A 21,870-nucleotide genomic window follows, 5' to 3' on the forward strand; every position below is an offset into this window, starting at 1 on the left:
TTCATGTGCTTAGGTACATCCAAGCAGAAGTCCAGTTCCCTGCAGGTAGCAGATCAGGACGTACTGCCACCTTTTCACCCATACCAGCCTTTGGAGTGCATAGTAGAGGAGACTGAAGGCAAGCTGAATGAACTGGGACAAAGAATTAGTGCTATTGAAAAAGCACAGCTTAAGTCACTGGAGTTAATTCAAGGTGAACCTCTGAACAAAGATAAGATAGAAGAACTTAAAAAGAACAGAGAAGAGCAAGTCCAGAAGAAGAAGAAAATACTGAAAGAACTACAGAAAGTGGAAAGGCAGTTGCAGATGAAAACACAGCAGCAATTTACCAAAGAATACTTGGAAACCAAAGGTCAGAAAGACACAGTATCTCTACACCAGCAGTGCTCTCATAGAGGAGTCTTCCCAGAAGGGGAAGGAGATGGTAGTCTCCCAGAGGATCACTTTTCAGAGTTACCTCAGGTTGACACAATCTTATTTAAAGATAATGATGTTGATGATGAGCAGCAGTCTCCACCATCGGCAGAACAAATTGATTTTGTCCCAGTCCAGCCTTTATCATCTCCACAGTGTAACTTTTCCAGTGACTTAGGTTCTAATGGGACAAATTCTGTTGAACTTCAGAAAGTATCAGGTAATCATCAGATTATAGGACAGCCTCAGATTGCTATTACTGGACATGATCAGGGGCTGTTAGTTCAAGAACCAGATGGACTAATGGTTGCAACTCCAGCCCAGACGCTTACCGACACTCTTGATGACCTGATAGCAGGTGGGTTAAGAAATATATCTGTAATAATTTCTCTTTAATCTGTGTGCTCAACTTCTTTACATGAGCCTCCAAAAACACCAACTTGGTATTTTCCATTTTAGAATTATCTTTGTAAAATTATTTATTCCTTGAGGTGTTTTGGAAGTGAATTTAACTAAGCTGTACAGCACTAACACATAAAAGTGTGTTTTCCCCTTTTCTTTTTTGTTATTTGCAAAGGCAAAAAATAAAGTTGCCATGAGCTTTTATTTTAGAACTTTGGTATCAAAACCATCCTGTGGGGCGCCTGGGTTGCTCAGTTGGTTGAGCATGCAGCTGTTGCTCTGCAGGTCATGAGTTTGAGCCCCACATTTGGTGTAGAGATTACTTTAAAAAAAACAACAACAACAAAGCAAAACATCAGCCTGTGTTGTATCTTGGGTAGGAGAGCTGAAAGTAGAATTTCTTTGTAGGCTTTAGAGATATTCACATAAGATTATACATAAATTTTCCTGCTAGTGATTTTCATGTCTGAAAATCATAATTCTAAATTACATTGCTTTCTCTTTATTTATAATTTTATTAAATCAATTTAAACATTTTTAATTAAAAGGGATGTTCAGAGAAAACTATAAGCATTCCATGTTCTTGTATTTGTGGTTAGAAGATTCAAATTACATTGAAATTATTATCAACTGGATGATGATTTGGAGATTGGAATTTTTATATTAACTATCTTGATGAAAGCACACAGACACAACACACATACACACAGGAAAAGAAAAAAAGAAAGGCCTGATAACCTTAAAGTGTATGTTTCTGTTTATTGTTGTGTGGAAAATTACAACTAGATATGAAATGAGGTGCACAAGTTTACTTTCCCTTTCATTGTCCTTGCAGCAGTGGGAAAACAGTGCAATTAATCATTTACCTTCCTAAAGATGGCTGGTGAATGTATCACCTCCATGAGAGCCCAGTTCAGAAATGCAGCCAGAATGGCTGTTGACAGTGGATGAAGACCAAGAACTAAGATGTAGCTGGAGTGATATTCAAAGGCAGGCCAGTCCTCTGTCTCTTGATTGCAACATTTTTTTCCTTACTGTTGTCTGTTTCCTCTTGTCATATTCTCCTCCCCTCTTCCCATCCCAATTATACTATCCCAGTTTCCTTTCTTCTTTTGTGAGCTTTTAGCCTTCCTAATCTTTACTGAATCTTTAAAAATGTGGAATAAGCTTACTTAAATCAGGAATTTTATTGGGCATTTATATGACTTGCATTGGTTATAGAATTATGATACTGCTTATAAGCCTCCTCTGATATGTAATAAGTATCACTGTACAGAGGAGAATACTTAGTTTCCCATAAAGAAAATAAAAATGCTGGGAAATGTTTTTAAGGAGTTAGATTCTTTATTCTTTAATTTGGGTTTTTATATCTTCAGCCCACAGCCATTTAACTCAAATTAACTTTGTGTCGTTGGTATTGAGAGTTGTTACAAATTATGAATAAACTCTTAGAGTTCATTTATAGTTCTAATTTCTAATCTGGGTAAAAGCAGATATTTGAGCGTCAAGTACGATTATGAATAATAATAACAAAACCAATAATATGGGAATAACATTTTTAAGATTTAGGATTACATAAATAGCATTATAATGTTCCTAATTGAATACTCAGTTTGCAGTTCTGAAACCCACATTACTGCTCAATCTAGTTTTGTTGTAACTTAGAACTTGTCTTTTTTTTTTTAATGTAGAAACCGCTCTAAAAGGAACTTGTAGATATTAACTTTATGGTAGTATTTATGGATGGTTCTTGTAGGGGAGGCAGGATTTATTTCATCAAACTATTTGTTACATTGAAATGGTCTTTTATAAAGTTCAAAAAATTTGTTTAGAAACATCGTTTAATTATGTATAGTGTTAATAAACTAAGAAAATTTAGTTTCTGTAGACATTAATGTCTAATGATAGGTGGCCTATCATTTTGTATAATATTCTTTTATTAACAAACTTTAACATATAAATCAGCCAATAACTAAAAAAATTATGTTCACATAAAAAATTTCCATTTTTATGGTTACCTGTTTTAAAATATATAGCAATAATTAGATTTTCTTTGTTCGAGATGATGAACTATCTCACTTAAAATTAAAAAGTTATTTTATTAAGACCAAGTTTCTCTTAATTTTCTTTATCAAAGGTGAAAGAAATTAGGCAAGGATGGAGTAGGTGAATGCCTAATTCTATAATTGCCTGATGTATTAATATATCAGTATGATTATAGATTACACCAAAGATGTAATTAATTTTACCCAAATTTAGTTCTCATCCCTTGTATTTAATAAAGAAGAAAATACTGTATATCTTACAGTTTTAGAGAATATTCATATATAATAGCAATAAATTTCACTCTTTAAATATAGGAGTATTTTTTATTTATTGCTGTTATGTCAAAATATTTTCATGTAACTGAGTTAGTTAGACAAATAATTTATTAAGGTCATGACTGGATTAGCTTAGTATTTTAGTATATAGTCTTATATGTGTCATACTTGATATAGTCCCAGACCGAATGTATGTAAACTCTTGATTGGGAGCATGGTTCTTGAGGTCCTTTTCTTGTGAAAGTAAGTGCTGGGCTTTTAGAAGGTATCATAATAACACGTGATTCTCAGTTCAAATGTCTAGAACTAAGATTTGGAAATCTAAAAAAATATAAAATAGCTTTGACCATTGAGCAGTTCCAGAAACATCTAGTAAAAATTTTATTATTAATATATAAAGATTGATTAAAAATCAACTCAATATCAATTTATTCACATTTATCGATCACTTACCATGTACTAAGCTCTGTGCTTAATGCTTTATTTACATTATCTCATGGGCTATTTATAATAATCTTATAAAATAGGTCCTTTTCCCACCTCAGTTTTTCTGTTGAAAAACTGAGGCTTATGGCAGTTGTTACTAGTAAGTGTCAAGACTCAAATTCAGTTCAGCCATGTTTAAGAACCTTAAGTGTAATATGCATGCATCTGATTCATGTTTAAGTTCTGAATTTATCTTAAAGATATTTGTTATTTCCTTAGACTGTTAAAAAAATTAATGATTTCCCTTACTGTTTTTATATTAAGATTTGGTATTTATGTAAGGTTTAATATAATTTTGTGGCTAGCACATTGTTACTATTGTTGGCACCTTAATAGGTTTTCTTAAAACAAATTCCAATTCAAAAGTATCTTGCTTTAAGTAATCCTGTAGTAGTCAATGTAAGCTTAAGAATAAAAAGGTAATTAGGAAACCCTCTTATTTTTGAAGGAATTTGCAATAAAATATCTTTTAAAATAATTTCTTCTAATAGATGTTAATATTTTATTTATAGATTTTTATTTATTTGTATTTAATAAAGTTATTATTATATAAAACAGATTATGGTGACTTAATTTCCTAAAATCTCACAGCATACTTTATGTACATCTAGTATCTGAGATTTTTATATGGTACGGTTTATTATTATCTTCCATATTGCCTACAAAACCATCTTAAATTTCATAAAGAATTAAGCAGAATATTGCAGTTAATTCTTCTATCACCCCATTTTAGGATAGTGCATAAATTTAATTTGAATTATATAGTGACTTCTGGTAGTGATCTGTCAGAATCATTTTCAGAGACATTTCATTCAGAGGTAGGAAACATTTTAGGATTTATGAAAATGTAATAGTCCTGGTATAACTTTATATTAATAAAACCTTTATTCCACATGTACCTTTTAAATCTTGCTACTTTCTAGTCTTTATTACTTTTTGTGTGTAATTAATGCTATTAAAGTCACTTTTGTGGAACGTTTCTGATTGTCATTATTACAAGGAGGAAAAAAATGTTTCTAGGATAATGTTGTACAAAAATGTGCAATAGTTGATGTAACAACACATTTTTGGTAATAGAGCTGTTAAATGCACAGAAATATTTTTTAAAAGCCATCTCTGTAAAGAAGTCTTTTATAGTGTTAGATCTGGCAGAGTACTCTAATCAACTTCGAAAAAATTTTAAGCACCTGTTTTTCATAATAACAAGAAGATAACATGGATAAACAATATTAATAATGATAAAAGTAGTTCTTTAGTAAGGTATTTGTTAATCATTATGAGACCACTGTTAAAATCTTACTATTACAGAGGAGCTACATATCGGTCTTTAGTGTCTTTGTTTTCTAGAGCTGTTTTCCAAACATACCATCTCTTTTGAGGAGGTATAACAAAATACTGTCTGCTTTTAATTTGCTGAATGACAAAGATTTTTAAAGCTTTGTTTCCATTTTGTGCATGTTCTTATAGGTGAAACAAATATATAAAATAATTCCTATTTGTAACCATGAAAGAAGCTACAAAAATTTATATAGCCAAGATGATTTTATATATATTGGTGGGGAGGAGGATGGGACAGTTCATGTAGAAACATGTGAACATATTAAAATTTGTGAAGTTATTTAAAGAAATAGTGAACTAAACTTAGTCATTTATACTTATGAAAAGTATCCTTGATTGAGATCCAATCATATCCAAATTCTAGAAACTAAACATTCTCCAACCCTTGAAATGCTTACATTTTCCTTTGAGACCTGTGGGTTTTTTATTTACTTTTAGTCTAGATGAGAGGTATTGCCATCACTGAAGCTTTGTCTTTTTTATATTATTAATGATTATAGGTTTTTTTTATGAGTTTTTTCTTTAGTGAGTAGTAATGTTTTTATTTTTCAACACAATGAGCAATATTACTGTAAGTCCTACAAAATATCTGATAATTACATTTAATGAGCACTTCACATGTACAAAACACTGTGTATTTTAAATGCTTTTTGTACCTTACTTAGCAGACAGCTTGTAACATCCCTCTGAGATAGGTCCTGTTTCTCTCAATGTGGGGCAAACTCTGGCTCTTATGAAACATAAGAAATATGTAGAGACATAAAGATAAAATGTCAATTAACTCAGTTTTCAGACAGTAGTCTTGAACACCAGATTGAGATCCCTAATAAAAGTTCCAATGTTGATTTTAAAAATAGTTTTATTTTCAGAGATTGATTCATTTTAGAAAATTTTAAAAATAAATATTGAATTTTAAAAGCACATACTCTCTGCTATTTATGTGAGAAATATTTTAACTTGTTCTCCTCCCCCCTCTTTTGTGCATTGTCCTCAGGATATTTTTGTCTAATTACTTTTTACAGACTAAGATATAAAATTTATTTTTTTTATTATAAACTGTTTTTTCCCTTTTGACACCATAAAAGGCTGTCATTTGTTGTGTATGCACTGAATATTAAGCATGCTACTAAGTATTTCACCTGCATTATCTCAAGTGGTGTTTCCAACAATCTTTCTAGGCAGGTACTGTTATCATCCCCATTTTACACATGAAGAATATTGAGGCCCTAAGAGGTTAAATTACTTGTCTGAGATCAGAAAGTGGTAGAACTGGGATTCAAACACAGGTCCATCTGATTCCAAAGCTTGTGATTTAACTACTACATTATGTTCCTGCTATAAAATTTTGTTTTCTGTGTTTTTCTGTATATAAGTGACTTTACTCTTTTAAGTAGAGTTCAGCAATATGAATATTGTTTTTCAGCTGTGAGTAGCAGAGTGCCCAGTGGTTCAAACAGTTCCTCTCAGACCACGGAATGTCTTACACCTGAACCCTGTTCACAGTCTCCAAGCAATGTGGCTTCGCAGTCTATGCCCCCTGTGTACCCTTCAGTTGACATTGATGCACATGTGAGTAGATTGCTTGCTGGCCTGCTTGCTTTATTTATTTATTTAAAAGGTTTTACTTAATTATTTTAGAGAGTGATAGAGTGCATGAGCGGGGGGAGGGACAGAGGGAGAGCGAGAATCTTAAGCAGATTCCACGCTGAGCACAGAGCCCAGTGCAGGGCTCGATCTCACAACCCTGAGATCATGACCTGAGCGGAAATCAAGTCAGACGCTTAACCGACTGAGCCACCCAGGCGCCCCTAGATTGCTTTGTTTATTTTGCAAATTCTGATTTTCTTTGTTGGAAAAGAAAATTATCATTGTACATTCATTGTGAAAATAAGTATTATTTGCTCTTCAAATGATAACCCTGTTGTAAACAAAAACTTTTTTTTTCCCTCTAGACTGAGAGCAATCATGACACAGCATTAACATTAGCTTGTGCGGGTGGTCACGAAGAACTTGTGTCTGTACTCATTGCGCGAGATGCTAAAATTGAGCACAGAGACAAAAAAGGTAAAGAATGTCAGTGAGAAGTAAAGCCTGAGAGTAGTTACATCAGAAAACACTTTTTTCTTAAGTTTTTTTTTTTTTAGGAAACAGTTATGTTTTTTGATTATCAGTAAGTAGTTCCTAGACTATCTCAGTGAAAAGATGGATAAACATATTTCAGTCAGAAATCTTCAGTGAAGTATAGCAAGTTGTGGTTGCCTTTCTCCTTAACCCAAAAGTAGAGCGTACAGAGGTATCAGAGTTCATTATGAGTATAAACTTTAGTAGTTTTGTGTGACTTAGCATTTCCTTTTTATCATGTATTTTTGGGTTTTTGTCACTAGTAAATTAGTGATTAGAGCAGTTTTATGTTAAATGGTTATAAGTATCTGCCCTAAAGATCTTCATCTATAGAAATAATAGAGAATTAAAAACAATAAGTAAAAAAACACAAATTGAGATTTTTATTTTCTGCTTTAGGTTTCACACCACTGATCCTGGCAGCAACAGCAGGGCATGTTGGAGTTGTTGAAATCCTTTTGGATAAAGGTGGAGATATAGAAGCACAATCTGAACGCACTAAGGATACTCCACTTTCATTAGCATGTTCTGGTGGACGTCAGGAGGTGTGTTAATGTTAATTTTCATTTTGTAAACATTATGCTCATATTTTAAATATGCATATGCTTAGTAATATAGCTACATGAATAAAACTTGCGTGTGTTGTGACATGTTCCATACACTAAGTTTAATGGGAGTAGTGAATCACCTTTTATGGAATCTGTTTCTTGCCCTTTAGGCAAAAAAATAATTCTGTTTATCCTTACATTTATTGAGGCTGAATGAACCACGGTCCTAATACATATGAAATCTTAATTCATCACTCAACAATTGATGAGTAGAATGAGTAACATCTTGTTATTTCAGTATAATTGGGATTTCAAAGCTCCAAATTCCTTGATATGAAATTGAATCCATTTCTCTAGTGCTAATATTTGAATATTTAGGGCATAATTAAAATGTCAGATAGTCAGACAATGAAGGTATAGGTTCCATTTCTTTGTGCTTCCTTCATTATAAGTGGAACCCCAAGTTTAAACTGGATTTCTCTGTTTATATTCTACTTTGCAGGTGGTAGACTTGCTGCTGGCTCGAGGTGCAAATAAAGAACATAGGAATGTGTCTGATTATACACCATTGAGTCTAGCTGCATCTGGAGGATATGTTAATATAATTAAGATTCTGCTTAATGCTGGGGCAGAGATTAATTCAAGGTATCTATCTTCATTTTATTACTCATGATTAGTAAATTATTACCTTGGGGTTAAGTGTCTTTCCTCTAAATATTTGTACAGATACCGTTATTAATTAAGACAGTACTAAAGTCAAATATACTTTAACTAAAAATTAAAAAATTTTTTAGAGATAGTACTAAAGTTACAAGACCACAGTTATTCCTATAATATGCTTATAGGTAATCACAGCTTATTTCAGCTAACATTGCTATTTTTAAAGATGTCTCATTTCAGAAAGTACTTCGTTATGTATGGTTGGAAATTTATAACCTCTAAATAGGGGTTATGTTTTAAATTGTGAGATTTTCCTATTCCTAGTTAGTAGACTACACAAATAAAATTTATTCATTGGTGTTAGAAACCTTTCTTTTTACTGAATCATTTTTGTCTTTTATATTCTCTATGCTTTTTAAAAAAACAATAGGCAACATATTATCTTAATTTTCTAAGCACATTTCTCCCCTTAGGACTGGGAGTAAACTAGGTATTTCTCCCCTGATGTTGGCTGCCATGAATGGACACGTTCCTGCAGTGAAACTACTGCTTGATATGGGTTCAGACATTAATGCCCAAATAGAGACCAATCGGAACACAGCTCTCACTTTGGCATGTTTCCAAGGCCGAGCAGAAGTTGTGAGTTTGCTTCTGGACCGAAAAGCCAATGTTGAACATAGGGCAAAGGTAAGCATTTTATAACTTTTCAACTACTTAGGGTGTATTTCTAGTGTAAAGAGCATAGCATTTTGGGATGCCTGGCCAGCTCAGTTGGTAAAGCATCCAGCTCTTAATCTTGGGTCATGAGTTTAAGCCCCACATCAGGGGTAGAGTTTACTTAAAAATATATATTTGTAAAAGGGCACCTGGCTGGCTCAATCAATAGAGTGTATATCTCTTGATTTCAGAGCTGTGAATTTGAGCCCCATGTTTGATGTAGAGATTACTTAAAAATAAAATCTTAAAAGGGATGCCTGGGTGGCTCAGTCAGTTGGACATCTGCCTTCTGCTCGGGTCATGATCCCAGGGTCCTGAGATCGAGTCCCGTGTTGGGCTCCTTGCTCGGTGAGGAGCCTGCTTCTCCCTCTGCCTGCCACTCCCCCTGCTTATGCTCTGTCAAATAAATAAATAAATAATAAAATCTTAAAAAAAAAAAAACAACTGGCATGGCATTTCAACTCAAATTGAATATGCTGTTTTAAATTGTCTTAAGTTAAAAATGACATCCCAAGGCAAGGTCCGTGATGTACAGTGGCCAATGACACACTGTCGTCATTCATGACTTTTATTAAGAACAATGAAGAAAGTAGAATCTGTACATTTTCCAATTTCAACCTTGAATAGCTCTCTGTTAATCCTCCAGTTTGCAATCTTTGAATATAATATCTTTGTAGTAAGATTATTTTGTAGAGTTGTTTTTTTTTTTAAGTAAACTCTGTGCCCAACATGGAGCTTGAACTCAGAACCCTGAGATCAAGAGTCACATGTTCTACCAACTAAGCCAAGTGTCCTGTAGGTTCCTTTAATGTAGATTTTTAAAGAACTCCTTCAATGAAGCATGTGCTTACCATTGGTAAAAAACCCAATCAGAAAATTACCACATAGATCATAAAATTAAGATAGCTAAAATCTAGGGGCGCCTGAGTGGCTCAGTCATTAAGCATCTGCCTTTGGCTCAGGTCATGATCCCAGGGTCCTGGGTTCGAGCCCCGCATCGGGCTCCCTGCTCGGCGGGAAGCCTGCTTCTCCCTTTCCCACTCCTGCTTGTGTTCCCGCTCTCGCTGTCTCTCTCTCTGTCAAATAAATAAAATCTTTAAAAAAAAAAAAGCTAAAATCTGATCTGATCATAACAGATTCTGACACATTCGTGACTGGCCTTTAGAAAGGAGTTAGTATAACAGTGTTTTGAATTTCTGTGCTTAGAACTATTAGGTACTTACAACCCTAGAAAAACGTAGCTTATGTAGAATTCTTTTTTTTTTTTTTTAAGATTTTTTTATTTATTCATTCCAGACACAGAGATACAGAGAGAGAGAGAAAACATGAGTAGGGGGAGAAGCAGAGGGAGGGGGAGAAGCAGGCCCCCCGCCGAGCAGGGAGCCTGATGCGGGGCTCGATCCCAGGACCCTGGGATCATGACCTGAGCCGAAGGCAGACGCTTAACCATCTGATCCACCCAGGTGCCCCTGTAGAATTCTTTATAGTCAGACAGTGGCAATTCTGATAGCCATTTCAAATTTTAAGTGTTTGAATGAAAGTCTCATATTTTCTCCTCAACTGCTTTAGTAAAATTTAATGCAACATTTACATTTTTGTAATCTATGAAATTAGGAAGTATAGATTTCCTCAGATTTTTCATAGCATGAAGAAAAATGAATCTTTCCTGCTATTTAGTTTATTTTTTTGTATTACACATATTCAGTGTGGCCCACTTATCTATTAGAAGTCCTATAGAAATCCGTATTACTTTGGGAATGATACCAGTAGGAAATGTCTCTTGGCAAAAGTTTTAGAGATTAATGAGCAAAAGACACATATGCATAAAATTTATGAAGTGATATTTTAATCTATTTTTCCCAAGTTTGAATAGGATTGAAGGAATTTATCCTGAGTTATTTAGCAAACTACGTTCTCAGATAAATATTTTAAACTTTTCCCATTTAACAATGTGCTTTATTTAATTTTCTTTTTATTCATTTTTCATATCTGTATTCATTGTGCAGACAAGTTATTGTCTCGTATGTAAATTTATAATAGTATAGAAGTTATGAAATTTTTTTTTTTACGATTTTATTTATTTATTTGACAGAGAGAGAGATAGTGAGAGCAGGAACACAAGCAGGGGGAGTGGGAGAGCGAGAAGCAGGTTCCCGCTGAGCAGGGAGCCCGATGCGGGGCTCGATCCCAGGACCCTGGGATCATGACCTGAGCCAAAGGCAGACGCTTAACGACTGAGCCACCAAGGTGCCCCTGAAATTTTTTTTTTTTTTATGAGGTGGTATGTTATGATAAATGAATTCATTCTAGAATGCATGTCTAATTCAATCTAACAATTTTCGTTTCTTGTTTTGTAAAAATGAAGATTGAATATTGCTTAGCTCTTTTATGAGAGAAAATCAGAAATAGAATCCACTTATAAGTCAAATACCTTAGTCTGTTAACAAAATTTGATTAATTTACTTGCATAAATTTTTGGTTTAAACAGACTGGTCTGACCCCCTTGATGGAAGCTGCTTCTGGAGGATATGCAGAGGTTGGAAGAGTTCTCCTTGATAAAGGAGCAGATGTCAATGCCCCCCCTGTGCCTTCCTCAAGAGATACTGCTTTAACAATAGCAGCCGACAAAGGTCACTACAAATTTTGTGAGCTCCTGATTAATAGGTGGGTAAATTTTGTATTTTTATAAAAAATACAAAAAAATTATATAGTTCTTATGATCCTTTTCACTTTTCAGCGCCTTTACAGTTAATCAAATTGTTTTACTTTATTGACATTTTAAAGAACAGATTATTTAAAAAATGAACGTACTATTTGCATGCTATCTTATAAAAGATAAAAGACAAATAGAAGAAATAGAAAGTCAGCCCTTATCTTGTAGGAAACAAACTATATTAACATTCTTTGATCTTATAGGGGAGCCCATATTGATGTTCGAAACAAGAAGGGAAACACACCACTTTGGTTGGCATCCAATGGTGGTCATTTTGATGTGGTACAATTGCTAGTGCAAGCAGGTGCTGATGTGGATGCAGCAGATAACCGGAAAATCACACCTCTTATGTCAGCATTTCGCAAGGTAATTTGATGTGGAGGGAAAAAGGTAAAATGTAATCATTTTTAACTAATTCTGAGTTGAAACCGTGTGAGAAAAATGAATTGCTCTTGGAGAATAGACTGAATTTCCATACATAAATCACTGCTATCTTTCCACTTTCTTTGTGGCCAAATGTAAGAGCTACATGGTAGTTCACTTGTAAGCAACTTGGTAGTTAAATCACTTGTGTCTTGGAGCACCTGGGTGGCTCAGTGGGTTGAGCCTTCAGCTCGGGTCATGGTCCAGGGTCCTGGGATAGGCCCCATGTCAGGCTCTCTGCTCAGCGGGGAGCCTGCTTCTCCCTCTCCCACTCCCCCTGCTTGTGGTCCCTCTCTCATTGTCTCTCTGTCAAATAAATAAATGGAATCTTTAAAAAAAAAAAAAAGATAATCACTCGTGTCTTGACTAGTTTTGTTATGTTGTACATAAAACACGAGATTTAAGTATACAGATGATGTCTTCTCTACCTAAGAAGGAACAAAAAGGAGTGGACTCTTTTCATAAAAACTCACTATACCTCCTATATATATATATTGCTTGTCTGCTGTTATTTTTAAAAGCCTTCCCATTATAATTATGATAAACTATAAACTACTTAACATGGCTTACAAAGCCCTCATGATATGGCTCATGCCAGCCTCCCCAAAGCAGTCATTTATGCTACCCTTCATCTTTGCTCACTGCACTTCAGCTGCTGGTCTAGAATGCACTAAATTTTTTTTTAATTTTTTTTTTATTAACATATAATGTATTGTTTGTTTCAGGGGTACAGATCTGTGATTCATCAGTCTTACACAATACACAGCGCTCACCATAGTACTTACCCTAGAATGCACTAAATTTTTATCTGCCAGAGGGCCTTTGCTCACTGGTTTTCTTTCCCTTGCTCTTCAGTGGCTCACTTCTGCTCATCCTTTAGCTCCCATTTTAAATGTTACTTCTTAGTCCTTCCCTAATACCCATCTGAAAAAGGTCCTCTTGTTCTTTTTTATAGTACCCTATTATTTTCCTTATCCCAATTTGTAGTTATACATTCAAACATGTATTTACTTTTTAATGCTTATCTCCCCAAGTAGACTGGAAGATCCAGGAAGACCAAGCTTCATGACTATCATTGTTTATACATATTGTTTAGCATGGTGCCTGACACATACTAGGTAGTCACTAAATAGTTACTGAAGGAGAACAGTGTAAGTTTTGTATCTTAACAAAAGAACTTAAAATATTTTCTAGACTTAATTCTTTTTTTTAATTTTTCCTTTCCTTTTAATTGAGGGATCATGTACATATAGTGAAATGTACAAACCTAAGGTGCATAGGTTAATGAGTTTTGATAAATGCATAATTACCTATGTAACCCACACCCCATAAATAAATAAAATATTTCTATAATCCTAGAAAGTTCCATTTTGCCCATTCTCAATTCCCTGCCCTGGAGGCAATGACTTTTCTGAATTTTGTCACCATCAGACTAATTCTTGAAGATGTTTTAGAACCTAGTAGGAGGAAAACTATGCAAGTTTGGTTATGTTAAAAAAGATGGTACTTAGAATTAATTACATCATTCGCCTGTGATCATAGCATTTAGAAAGCATTTTACCTAGATTCAAGTCATGAGACTCAAATAAATATGAGCCTTTACCTTGTTTAGTAAGATGGACCTAAAATAATGCTTTGAAATCTAGAACATCTCTCTGTTTTAGTACCAATTTCCCTTTTATATAAAGGTTCATTTCACACCACCAATTTTTATTAATAGATTTACTCTAGGAAATACTTGTTTTCTACAAAAGTTTTTCTGTTTTCAGTGGGGAAATGCTAGATTAAATTTAGGAGAAATACGTGAGCATGTTGTTTTTATTTTCATAATTTCAGTTTTCAGTTTAGTAAACTATCTGGAAGTATTACCATACCTTTTACTCTTTTTTTTTTTTTTAAAGATTTTTTATTTATTTATCTGGGAGAGAGAATGGGAGACAGAGAGCATGAGAGGGGGAGGATCAGAGGGAGAAGCAGACTCCCCGCCGAGCAGGGAGCCCGTTGCGGGACTCGATCCCGGGACTCCAGGATCGTGACCTGAGCCGAAGGCAGTCGCTTAACCAACTGAGCCACCCAGGCGCCCCATACCTTTTACTCTTAAGTTGTTAAGCATATGGGCAAATTTTCAAGGAGTTCTTTTGTGCATTTTTTGTTGTACTTCTTTACAGGGTCATGTAAAAGTTGTTCAGTATTTGGTGAAGGAAGTCAATCAGTTCCCTTCTGATATAGAATGCATGAGATACATAGCAACAATTACAGATAAGGTAGGTTTAATATACTGTTGAAGCACATTTTTGTTCTTTGTGGAATTGTATGCCAAAGGGTGCAGTTAGCAACCTTCCTTTTCTTCTATGAAACTGATCACCTAATCTATCTCTGCTTTAGTTTCTCCATGGAGAATGGATATAATAATTTTAATAAATTATTTTGAGATTTCCTTCCTGTTATGGGCTATAATCACAGTGAGTGTGGCTAAAGGTTATTGCTCGACTATGAGCCTGATTAGAAAGTTTTCTAAGAACACAAACTTTTTAGGAAATAGTACCCTTTTTTGGTGAAAGATTAATATATGACTAGACTCAAAGGATAGCTTATATTTGGCTTAGTGAATTTTCATTTGTTTGGGCTTTAAGTCCTGGACTTCACTGTGCTCATCAGTTCAAGTTTTTTTTTGGCCTGTTGATGTAATGTGTTCCTATTTTATATAATTCCATTTTCCACTATAGGAACTCTTGAAAAAATGTCACCAATGTGTTGAGACAATTGTGAAGGCTAAAGACCAGCAGGCTGCAGAAGCAAATAAGAATGCAAGTATTCTTTTGAAGGAACTTGATCTGGAAAAGGTGAGTAAGAAAAATAATTTTTCTTTTTAGAAATTGTTGAAAATTGGGGCACCTGGCTGACCCAGTTGGAAAAGCATGTGACTCTTGATCTCATGGTGGTGAGTTTGAGCCCCACACTGGTTGTAGTAGAGATTACTTACTTATAAATAAATTTAAAAATTTTTTTAAAGAATTTTTGAAAACTTCCTGGAATAAATTTACCATCCTTATGACCAATAACCTTAACAAAATCTCTTTCAAAGGAAACGATTAATAGATTGTCAAATCACCATCAACTTTTTGATTGTGACCTCTTGTTCTTAAAAAATATTTTGAATCATATAAGTAAGAGACTAGTTTTCAAGCAGATCATAGTTTACCAGATGATATTACTACCTAAGTGGGTTTTTTTTTAAGGTTTTCTATTTGTTTATTTGAGAGAGGGAGAGAGAATGAGCAGCAGGGAGGGGGAGAGAGAGAGGGAGAAGCAGACTCCCTGCTGAGCAGGGAGCCCTACATGGGGCTTCATCCCGGGACCCCAAGATCATGACCTAAGTCGAAGGCAGATGCTTAACCAACTGAGCTACCCAGGCGCCCCTACTTAAGTGGTTTTAACATTGGTTTGAGAAAAAATTTAGTAAAACGTTGGAAATCTTTTGGTAATTATAAGATGTGTGCTATTAGTGGTTTATTAGATCCTCACTTAAAGGGTGTCTAATATCCTAGGTTGTGTGGTATAATGGAAAAGGTTAAAAAAACAAGATTGCTTTTCTGAGGGTCATTCTGCTTGCCTGAAAAATGAGGGTGTTGCTCTTCAATCCACAAGTCGTATTAAAAGAACAAACACTATGATCAAGTAGACTTCTTTTAGGAATGCAAGAGATAGCTTAACATGAAGATATTTTGTTGATAATTAAAAGAAGAAAAAATATATGATTATTTTGAGAAATACTAAAATCTTGAAACCATTTCTTGGTTAAAAAACAAAACAAAACATGGGGTGCCTGGTGGCTCAGTCAGTTAAGTGTCCGACTCTTGACTTTGGCTTGGGTCATGATCTCAGGGTTGTGAGATCAAGCCCCACATCAAACTTCACACTGGGCATGGAGTCTACTTGAGATTCTCTTTCTCCCTCTCCCTCTGCCCTTCCCTGCCCCCCTCTCCCTAAAAACAAACACAAAAAAAACAAAAAACATATAAGCTAAGAACAGAAGAAAAGGTTGCTTACAAATCAATGAGAAAAATGTAACTTGCCCAAAATAAAAAATCACATGAATGGGCAGTTCACAGAAAAAGAAATACAAATATTCAATAAATTTTTTTTACCACATTGGCAAAGCGTAAAATTTAAAGATTAGGTAATAGCTATTGATGGCAAGGGTGGGGAAAGATTAGCACTCTAGTGAATGATTTTTGATATATGGTGTAAATTACTATAACTATTAATGGGCATGCTTTCACAAATAAATTAAAAAGGTGGACACCCTTACTCCCACCATTCATTCCACTTATAGAAATTTAGCCTAAGGTAAATAATTAGACAAATGCTCAAAAGATGTGAACATATAAGGACATTCATTGCTGATAATAGGGGGGAAAGTGTAAACCTTAAGATTACAGTTAAAATCAGAAGGGAAAAAAAGTTTTATCATTTAAAAATAAAGCAGAGTTCATAGTTAGATGACTATTAAGGTACCTTTCATGTCTATAATTTTGATTTTTGTGTAACTACCCGGGGATATGGTCAGCAATTCCCTAAATAGCTAGCCAATTTGTTCTTATGCCAACAGAGTGGTGAAACTCAGTTTTTAGCTGAATATGCAATCTCTTCTCTCAGTCCTTTCTCATTTACATAGGGAATTGGTAAACTTTTTCTATAAGATGCCAAACAGTAAATATTTTAGGCTTTGCAGGCCATATGGTGTCTGTCCTAAGTCCTCAGCTCTGTTGTTATAGCATAAAAGCAGCCATAGGCAATAACTAAATGAATGAGCGTGACTGTGTTCCAATACAACTTTATTTTTGAACACTAGAATTTGAATTTTATATAATTTTCAAGTGTCATGAAATACTCATTTTATTTTTTTCAACCATTTAAAATGTCAAAGCTAGTCTTAGCTTTCAGGCCATATAAACACAGCTGGTAGACTGGATTTGGCATTCAGGCCATAGTTTGCCAACCTCTGATTTGGATAAATAAAAGTTTCAAAGAATAATCAATTTATGCCTCAAAATAGTAAATTATAATTTTGAGGAAAATGTTTTACTTAATTACCATAGAAGGATAAATAACTTGATGTGTTTTCTACTTGTTACAAACTTTCATCATGATGCTAGCAACTTATTACCATGTTCCCCTTTCTGAAAAAAATGACATTTTCTAGTACTAGCCACAGCAAAACCTAAAAGTGATCAGAATTATGTATGTGGCTTTAAAAACTTCTAGACAGGGCGCCTGGGTGGCTCAGTCGTTGAGCGTCTGCCTTCGGCTCGGGTCATGATCCCAGGGTCCTGGGATCGAGTCCCACATCGGGCTCCCTGCTCTGCGGGAAGCCTGCTTCTCCCTCTCCCACTCCCCCGGCTTGTGTTCCTGCTCTCGCTATGTCTCTCTCTGTCAAATAAATAAATGAAATCTTTAAAAAAAAAAAAAAAACTTCTAGAAAGTAGGAAAATAATTTTTATAATAGCCTCTGGTCAATATTTTTACAGTACAATTTTTTTAGTAGTTTATAAAGACCATGATAGCTGCATTTTAGTCAGCTATCAGATAGCTGGCTATATAGCAATAAACAGATGCTACATAAATGTATTTTTTTTTTTTTTTTTTTTGACAGAGAGAGACATAGCGAGAGCAGGAACACAAGCAGGGGGAGTGGGAGAGGGAGAAGCAGGCTTCCCACGGAGCAGGGACCCCGATGCGGGGCTCGATCCCAGGACCCTGGGATCATGACCTGAGCCGAAGGCAGACGCTTAACGACTGAGCCACCCAGGCGCCCCTACATAAATGTATTTTTTAACAGTATTACTACGATTTAATTAACATATCATACAATTCACCTTTTTAAAGTCTACAGTTCAGGGGTGACTGGCTGGCTCAGTCAAGTTAAGTCTCTGACTTCGGTTCAGGTCGTGATCTCGGGGTCCTGGGATGGAGCCCTGCGTGGGGCTCCCCACTGAGCAGGGGGTCTGCTTGTCTCTCTCCTTCTGCCCCTCCCCCTGCTTGTGCTCTCTCTGTCTCTTTCTCAAATAAATACAATCTTAAAATATATATATTTTTTCAAACAAACAAAGTATATAATTCAGTGGCTTTTAGTATATTCACAGAGTTGTGCATTTATCACCACAGTCAATTTTAGAATATTTTCACAATTCTAAAGAGAAACCCTACACCCTTTAAGTGTCACCCCCTTCAATCTCTCCATCCTCGGTAACCACTAAACTATTTTTTGTCTTTATGGATTTGCCTATTCTGGGCATTTCATATAAGTGGAATCATACAATATTTGTTCCTCTGTGACTAGCTTCTTTCACTTCATAATGTTTTCAGGGTTCAACCATGTTGTCACATGTATCCATACTTAATTTCTTTTTATTGCTAAATAATATCCCATTATACACATACACTTTATTTATCCATTCATTAGTTGATGGACATTCAGGTTATTTCTGCTTCATAGGTATATAAGTTTTTCTTTACTTTTTTTTTAAATATGGAATGCCTTTTGAATTTGCATGTTATCCTTGTGCGGAAGCCATGCTAATCTTCTCTTTATTGTTAGAGGTTTTTTAGTATATGTGCTGCCGAAGCGAGCACATGGTACAAATTTTTGTATGAATGCATTTTCATTACTCTGGGTATATATATATATATATATGAAGGGAATTGCTAGATCAGATGGTAATTCTGTGTTTAACCATTTGAGGAACTGTCAGATTGTTTTGCAAAGCAGCTGCACCATTTTACATTCCTACCAGCAGTGTTTGAACTTTTAGTTGTTCCACATCCTCACCAATATTTGCTATTATCTTGTCTTTTGATTATAGCTATCTAGTAGGTATGGAGTGGTTATCTTGTTGTGATTTTGATTTGCTTTCCTTGACGTCTAGTAGTTATTGAGCACCTGTCTTCATATGTTTTGGCTATTCATATATGGTCTTTGAGGAAATGCCTCAAGGTCCTTTGTGTATTTTTTAATTATTTTTTTAGTTATTTGTCTTTATTACTGAGTCATGGGACTTTATATATTCTTTTTTTTTTTTAAGATTTTTATTTATTCATTTGAGACAGAGATACGGAGATAGAGAGAGAGAGAGAGCATGAGCAGGGAGAGAGGCAGAGGGAGAGGGAGAAGCAGGCTCCCTGCTGAGCCAGGAGCCCGATGTGGGGCTTGATCCCAGGACCCTGGGATCATGACCTGAGCCGAAGGCAGACGCCTAACCGACTGAGCCACCCCAGAAGTTAGTTTATTTACTAGTTAATGCATATGTAGCAAAAATCAGAAAAGGGGTAAGCAAAAAGAAGATGAATGAAATGGTCATGTTTTAGCACATTTATATATTCTTGATACAAATCCCTTACCAGATGTATGATTTGCAAAAACTCTTTTCCCATTTTATGCATTGTCTTTTTACTTTGTTGATGGTTCTGTTGAAGTACAAAACTTAATTTTGATGTCCAGTTTATCTTTTTTTTTTTGGTGCTTTTATAAATGTGTTTTGAGACTGACACATGGGAAGCCCGATCTATCATAAACAAAAGTATTCATTCTTTATTTTAAATGACTGCATTATTGGTGAAGTGATATGCCTACTTAATTTGCAGTCAAGAGAGGAGAGCAGAAAGCAGGCCCTTGCAGCTAAAAGAGAGAAAAGAAAAGAAAAGAGAAAGAAGAAAAAAGAGGAGCAGAAAAGAAAGCAGGAAGAAGATGAGGAAAACAAATCTAAGGAGAATTCAGAACTACCAGAGGATGAAGATGAAGAGGAGAATGATGAAGATGGTAAGAAATGACCCTTCCAATTAGTGATAAAATTCTGTGTTTATTTAACTTCATTTTGGGTACCTTTTACTCTAATTCTAGTTAGATATTCAGTACTTTAATCTGAAATTGACAATTGGCTTTTATAGTAAATATTTCTCAATGCTTTACATTGTAAAGTGATACAGAAAAACAGAAAGGGAGTTCAGTTGTAATTCAAGTCACCCTGTAAAACATCATGTATGTCCTAAATGTGATACAGTAAAGAGATTTGCCACCTTCTCTTCAGGTTCTGTCCTACCCTTTCCTCCTCCATTTGGAAACTGGCGAGAGGTCCAGTTCCTCAATAAATTTTGAGCTAAGGTTCAGGCTCAAAGCTATACAGGGCTGGGGTTTATTATTCTCAGAGTTGTTTTTTGTACATTCTAGCAGTGCTTGTCATAGACAAGTAATTGTTCTCTATTTGAATTCTAATTTTAAAATATTATCTGAGGATTTCCCTGAATTTATTGTTTTTTTAAAATTTTATTTAAATTCCAGTTCATTAACAAAGTGTAATATTAGTTTCAGGTGTATAATTTAGTGACTCAGCACTTCCATACAACACCCAGTGCTCATCACAAGTGCACTCCTTAATCCCCATCACCCATTTCACCCATCCCCCCACCCACCTCCCCTCTGGTAACCATCAGTATATTCTCTATAGTTAAGAGTGTTTCTTGGTTTGTCTCTCTCTTTTTTCCCCTTTGCTCATTTGTTTTGTTTCTTCAATTCCACATATGAGTGAAATCATATGGTATTTGTGTTTCCCTGACTGACTTATTTTGCTTAGCATAATACTCTCTAGCTACTAATTCAGAGGGGAACACGCACCCCAAAGTTTATATCAGCATTATCAACAATAGCCAAACTACGAAAATTTCCCTGAATTTAAACTATGTTGTGATTTTTGCTTAGTTTATGAGACTAGCACCTCAGATCTTACAAATGTTAAGGTGTGAATGTTTTTGTACCAAGTTAGACATCAAAATAGCATCTAGAACATTTGTTCTAACAATGAAGATTTCTTTATTTACTAGTGAATACTGGTGAAAGGAAAAGATGACTTAAAGGACTGAATTATTGGGCGCCTGGGTGGCTCAGATGGTTAAGTGTCTGCCTTCGGCTCAGGTCATGATCCCAGGGTCCTGGGATCGAGTCCCACATTGGGCTCCCTGCTCAGCGGGGAGCCTGCTTCTCCCTCTCTCTCTCTCTCTCTCTCTCTCCTTGTCTCTTATGAATAAATAAATAAAATCTTTAAAAAAATAAATAAATAAAGGACTGAATTATTATGTATATCTTGTCATAGTTTGTTTTGAGATCTGTGGCTGTCAATGTGACTTTTATCCTTTTGATAATTTCAGTGGAGCAAGAAGTTCCCATAGAACCTCCTAGTGCAACAACCACCACCACAATTGGAATCTCTGCAACATCTGCAACATTTACAAATGTGTTTGGGAAAAAAAGGGCCAACGTGGTGACAACCCCTAGCACCAATCGGAAAAATAAGAAGAACAAAACAAAGGAGACCCCTCCCACTGCACATTTAATATTACCAGAACAACATATATCCTTAGCACAGCAAAAAGCTGATAAAAATAAAATAAACGGAGAACCCAGAGGTGGTGGTACTGGTGGGAATAGTGACTCGGATAACTTGGACAGCACAGACTGCAACAGTGAGAGTAGCAGTGGTGGTAAAAGCCAAGAGTTAAACTTCACTATGGATGTGAATTCCTCTAGCGATAGGAGATACCCCTCACTGCTACTCCATTCCCACGAAGAAAAGACAAGTACTGCTACTTCCAAAACTCAAACACGGTAAATTTTTCTGATTTGTTATCTATACATCCACCTTTCCTTTTTCATGACCGGCACAAGAATTTGAGT

At 35.1% G+C, this 21,870-nt stretch overlaps 1 protein-coding gene and 1 non-coding gene across 6 annotated transcripts in view; one reads left to right on the forward strand and one right to left on the reverse strand.

The window, feature by feature from the left end:
* Positions 1 to 21,870, forward strand: part of ANKHD1 (ankyrin repeat and KH domain containing 1) — a 126,212-nt gene that overhangs the window by 90,382 nt on the left and 13,960 nt on the right. For 4 of the 5 annotated variants that reach the window (XM_064595991.1, XM_045893723.3, XM_045893745.3 and 1 more), the window contains 12 exons: positions 14 to 772; positions 6,385 to 6,530; positions 6,914 to 7,025; positions 7,482 to 7,627; positions 8,133 to 8,275; positions 8,764 to 8,977; positions 11,496 to 11,671; positions 11,924 to 12,086; positions 14,312 to 14,407; positions 14,870 to 14,986; positions 19,788 to 19,962; positions 21,345 to 21,801. In XM_064595991.1, coding sequence (XP_064452061.1) covers positions 14 to 772; positions 6,385 to 6,530; positions 6,914 to 7,025; positions 7,482 to 7,627; positions 8,133 to 8,275; positions 8,764 to 8,977; positions 11,496 to 11,671; positions 11,924 to 12,086; positions 14,312 to 14,407; positions 14,870 to 14,986; positions 19,788 to 19,962; positions 21,345 to 21,801 — 2,704 coding nt within the window. The remainder of the gene's footprint in view (positions 1 to 13; positions 773 to 6,384; positions 6,531 to 6,913; positions 7,026 to 7,481; positions 7,628 to 8,132; positions 8,276 to 8,763; positions 8,978 to 11,495; positions 11,672 to 11,923; positions 12,087 to 14,311; positions 14,408 to 14,869; positions 14,987 to 19,787; positions 19,963 to 21,344; positions 21,802 to 21,870) is intronic. The other variant, XM_064595992.1, reaches the window with a different exon arrangement.
* On the reverse strand, positions 18,670 to 18,779 carry LOC123836541 (U6 spliceosomal RNA). The gene has a single exon (XR_006788977.1). It is a non-coding gene; the product is annotated as a U6 spliceosomal RNA (small nuclear RNA).

This window comes from Mirounga angustirostris, unplaced genomic scaffold (genome assembly GCF_029215605.1).
Source record: "Mirounga angustirostris isolate CCGP_5_RB_7025 unplaced genomic scaffold, mMirAng1.0.hap1 SCAF_7, whole genome shotgun sequence".
In the NCBI taxonomy this organism is placed as follows: domain Eukaryota; kingdom Metazoa; phylum Chordata; class Mammalia; order Carnivora; family Phocidae; genus Mirounga; species Mirounga angustirostris.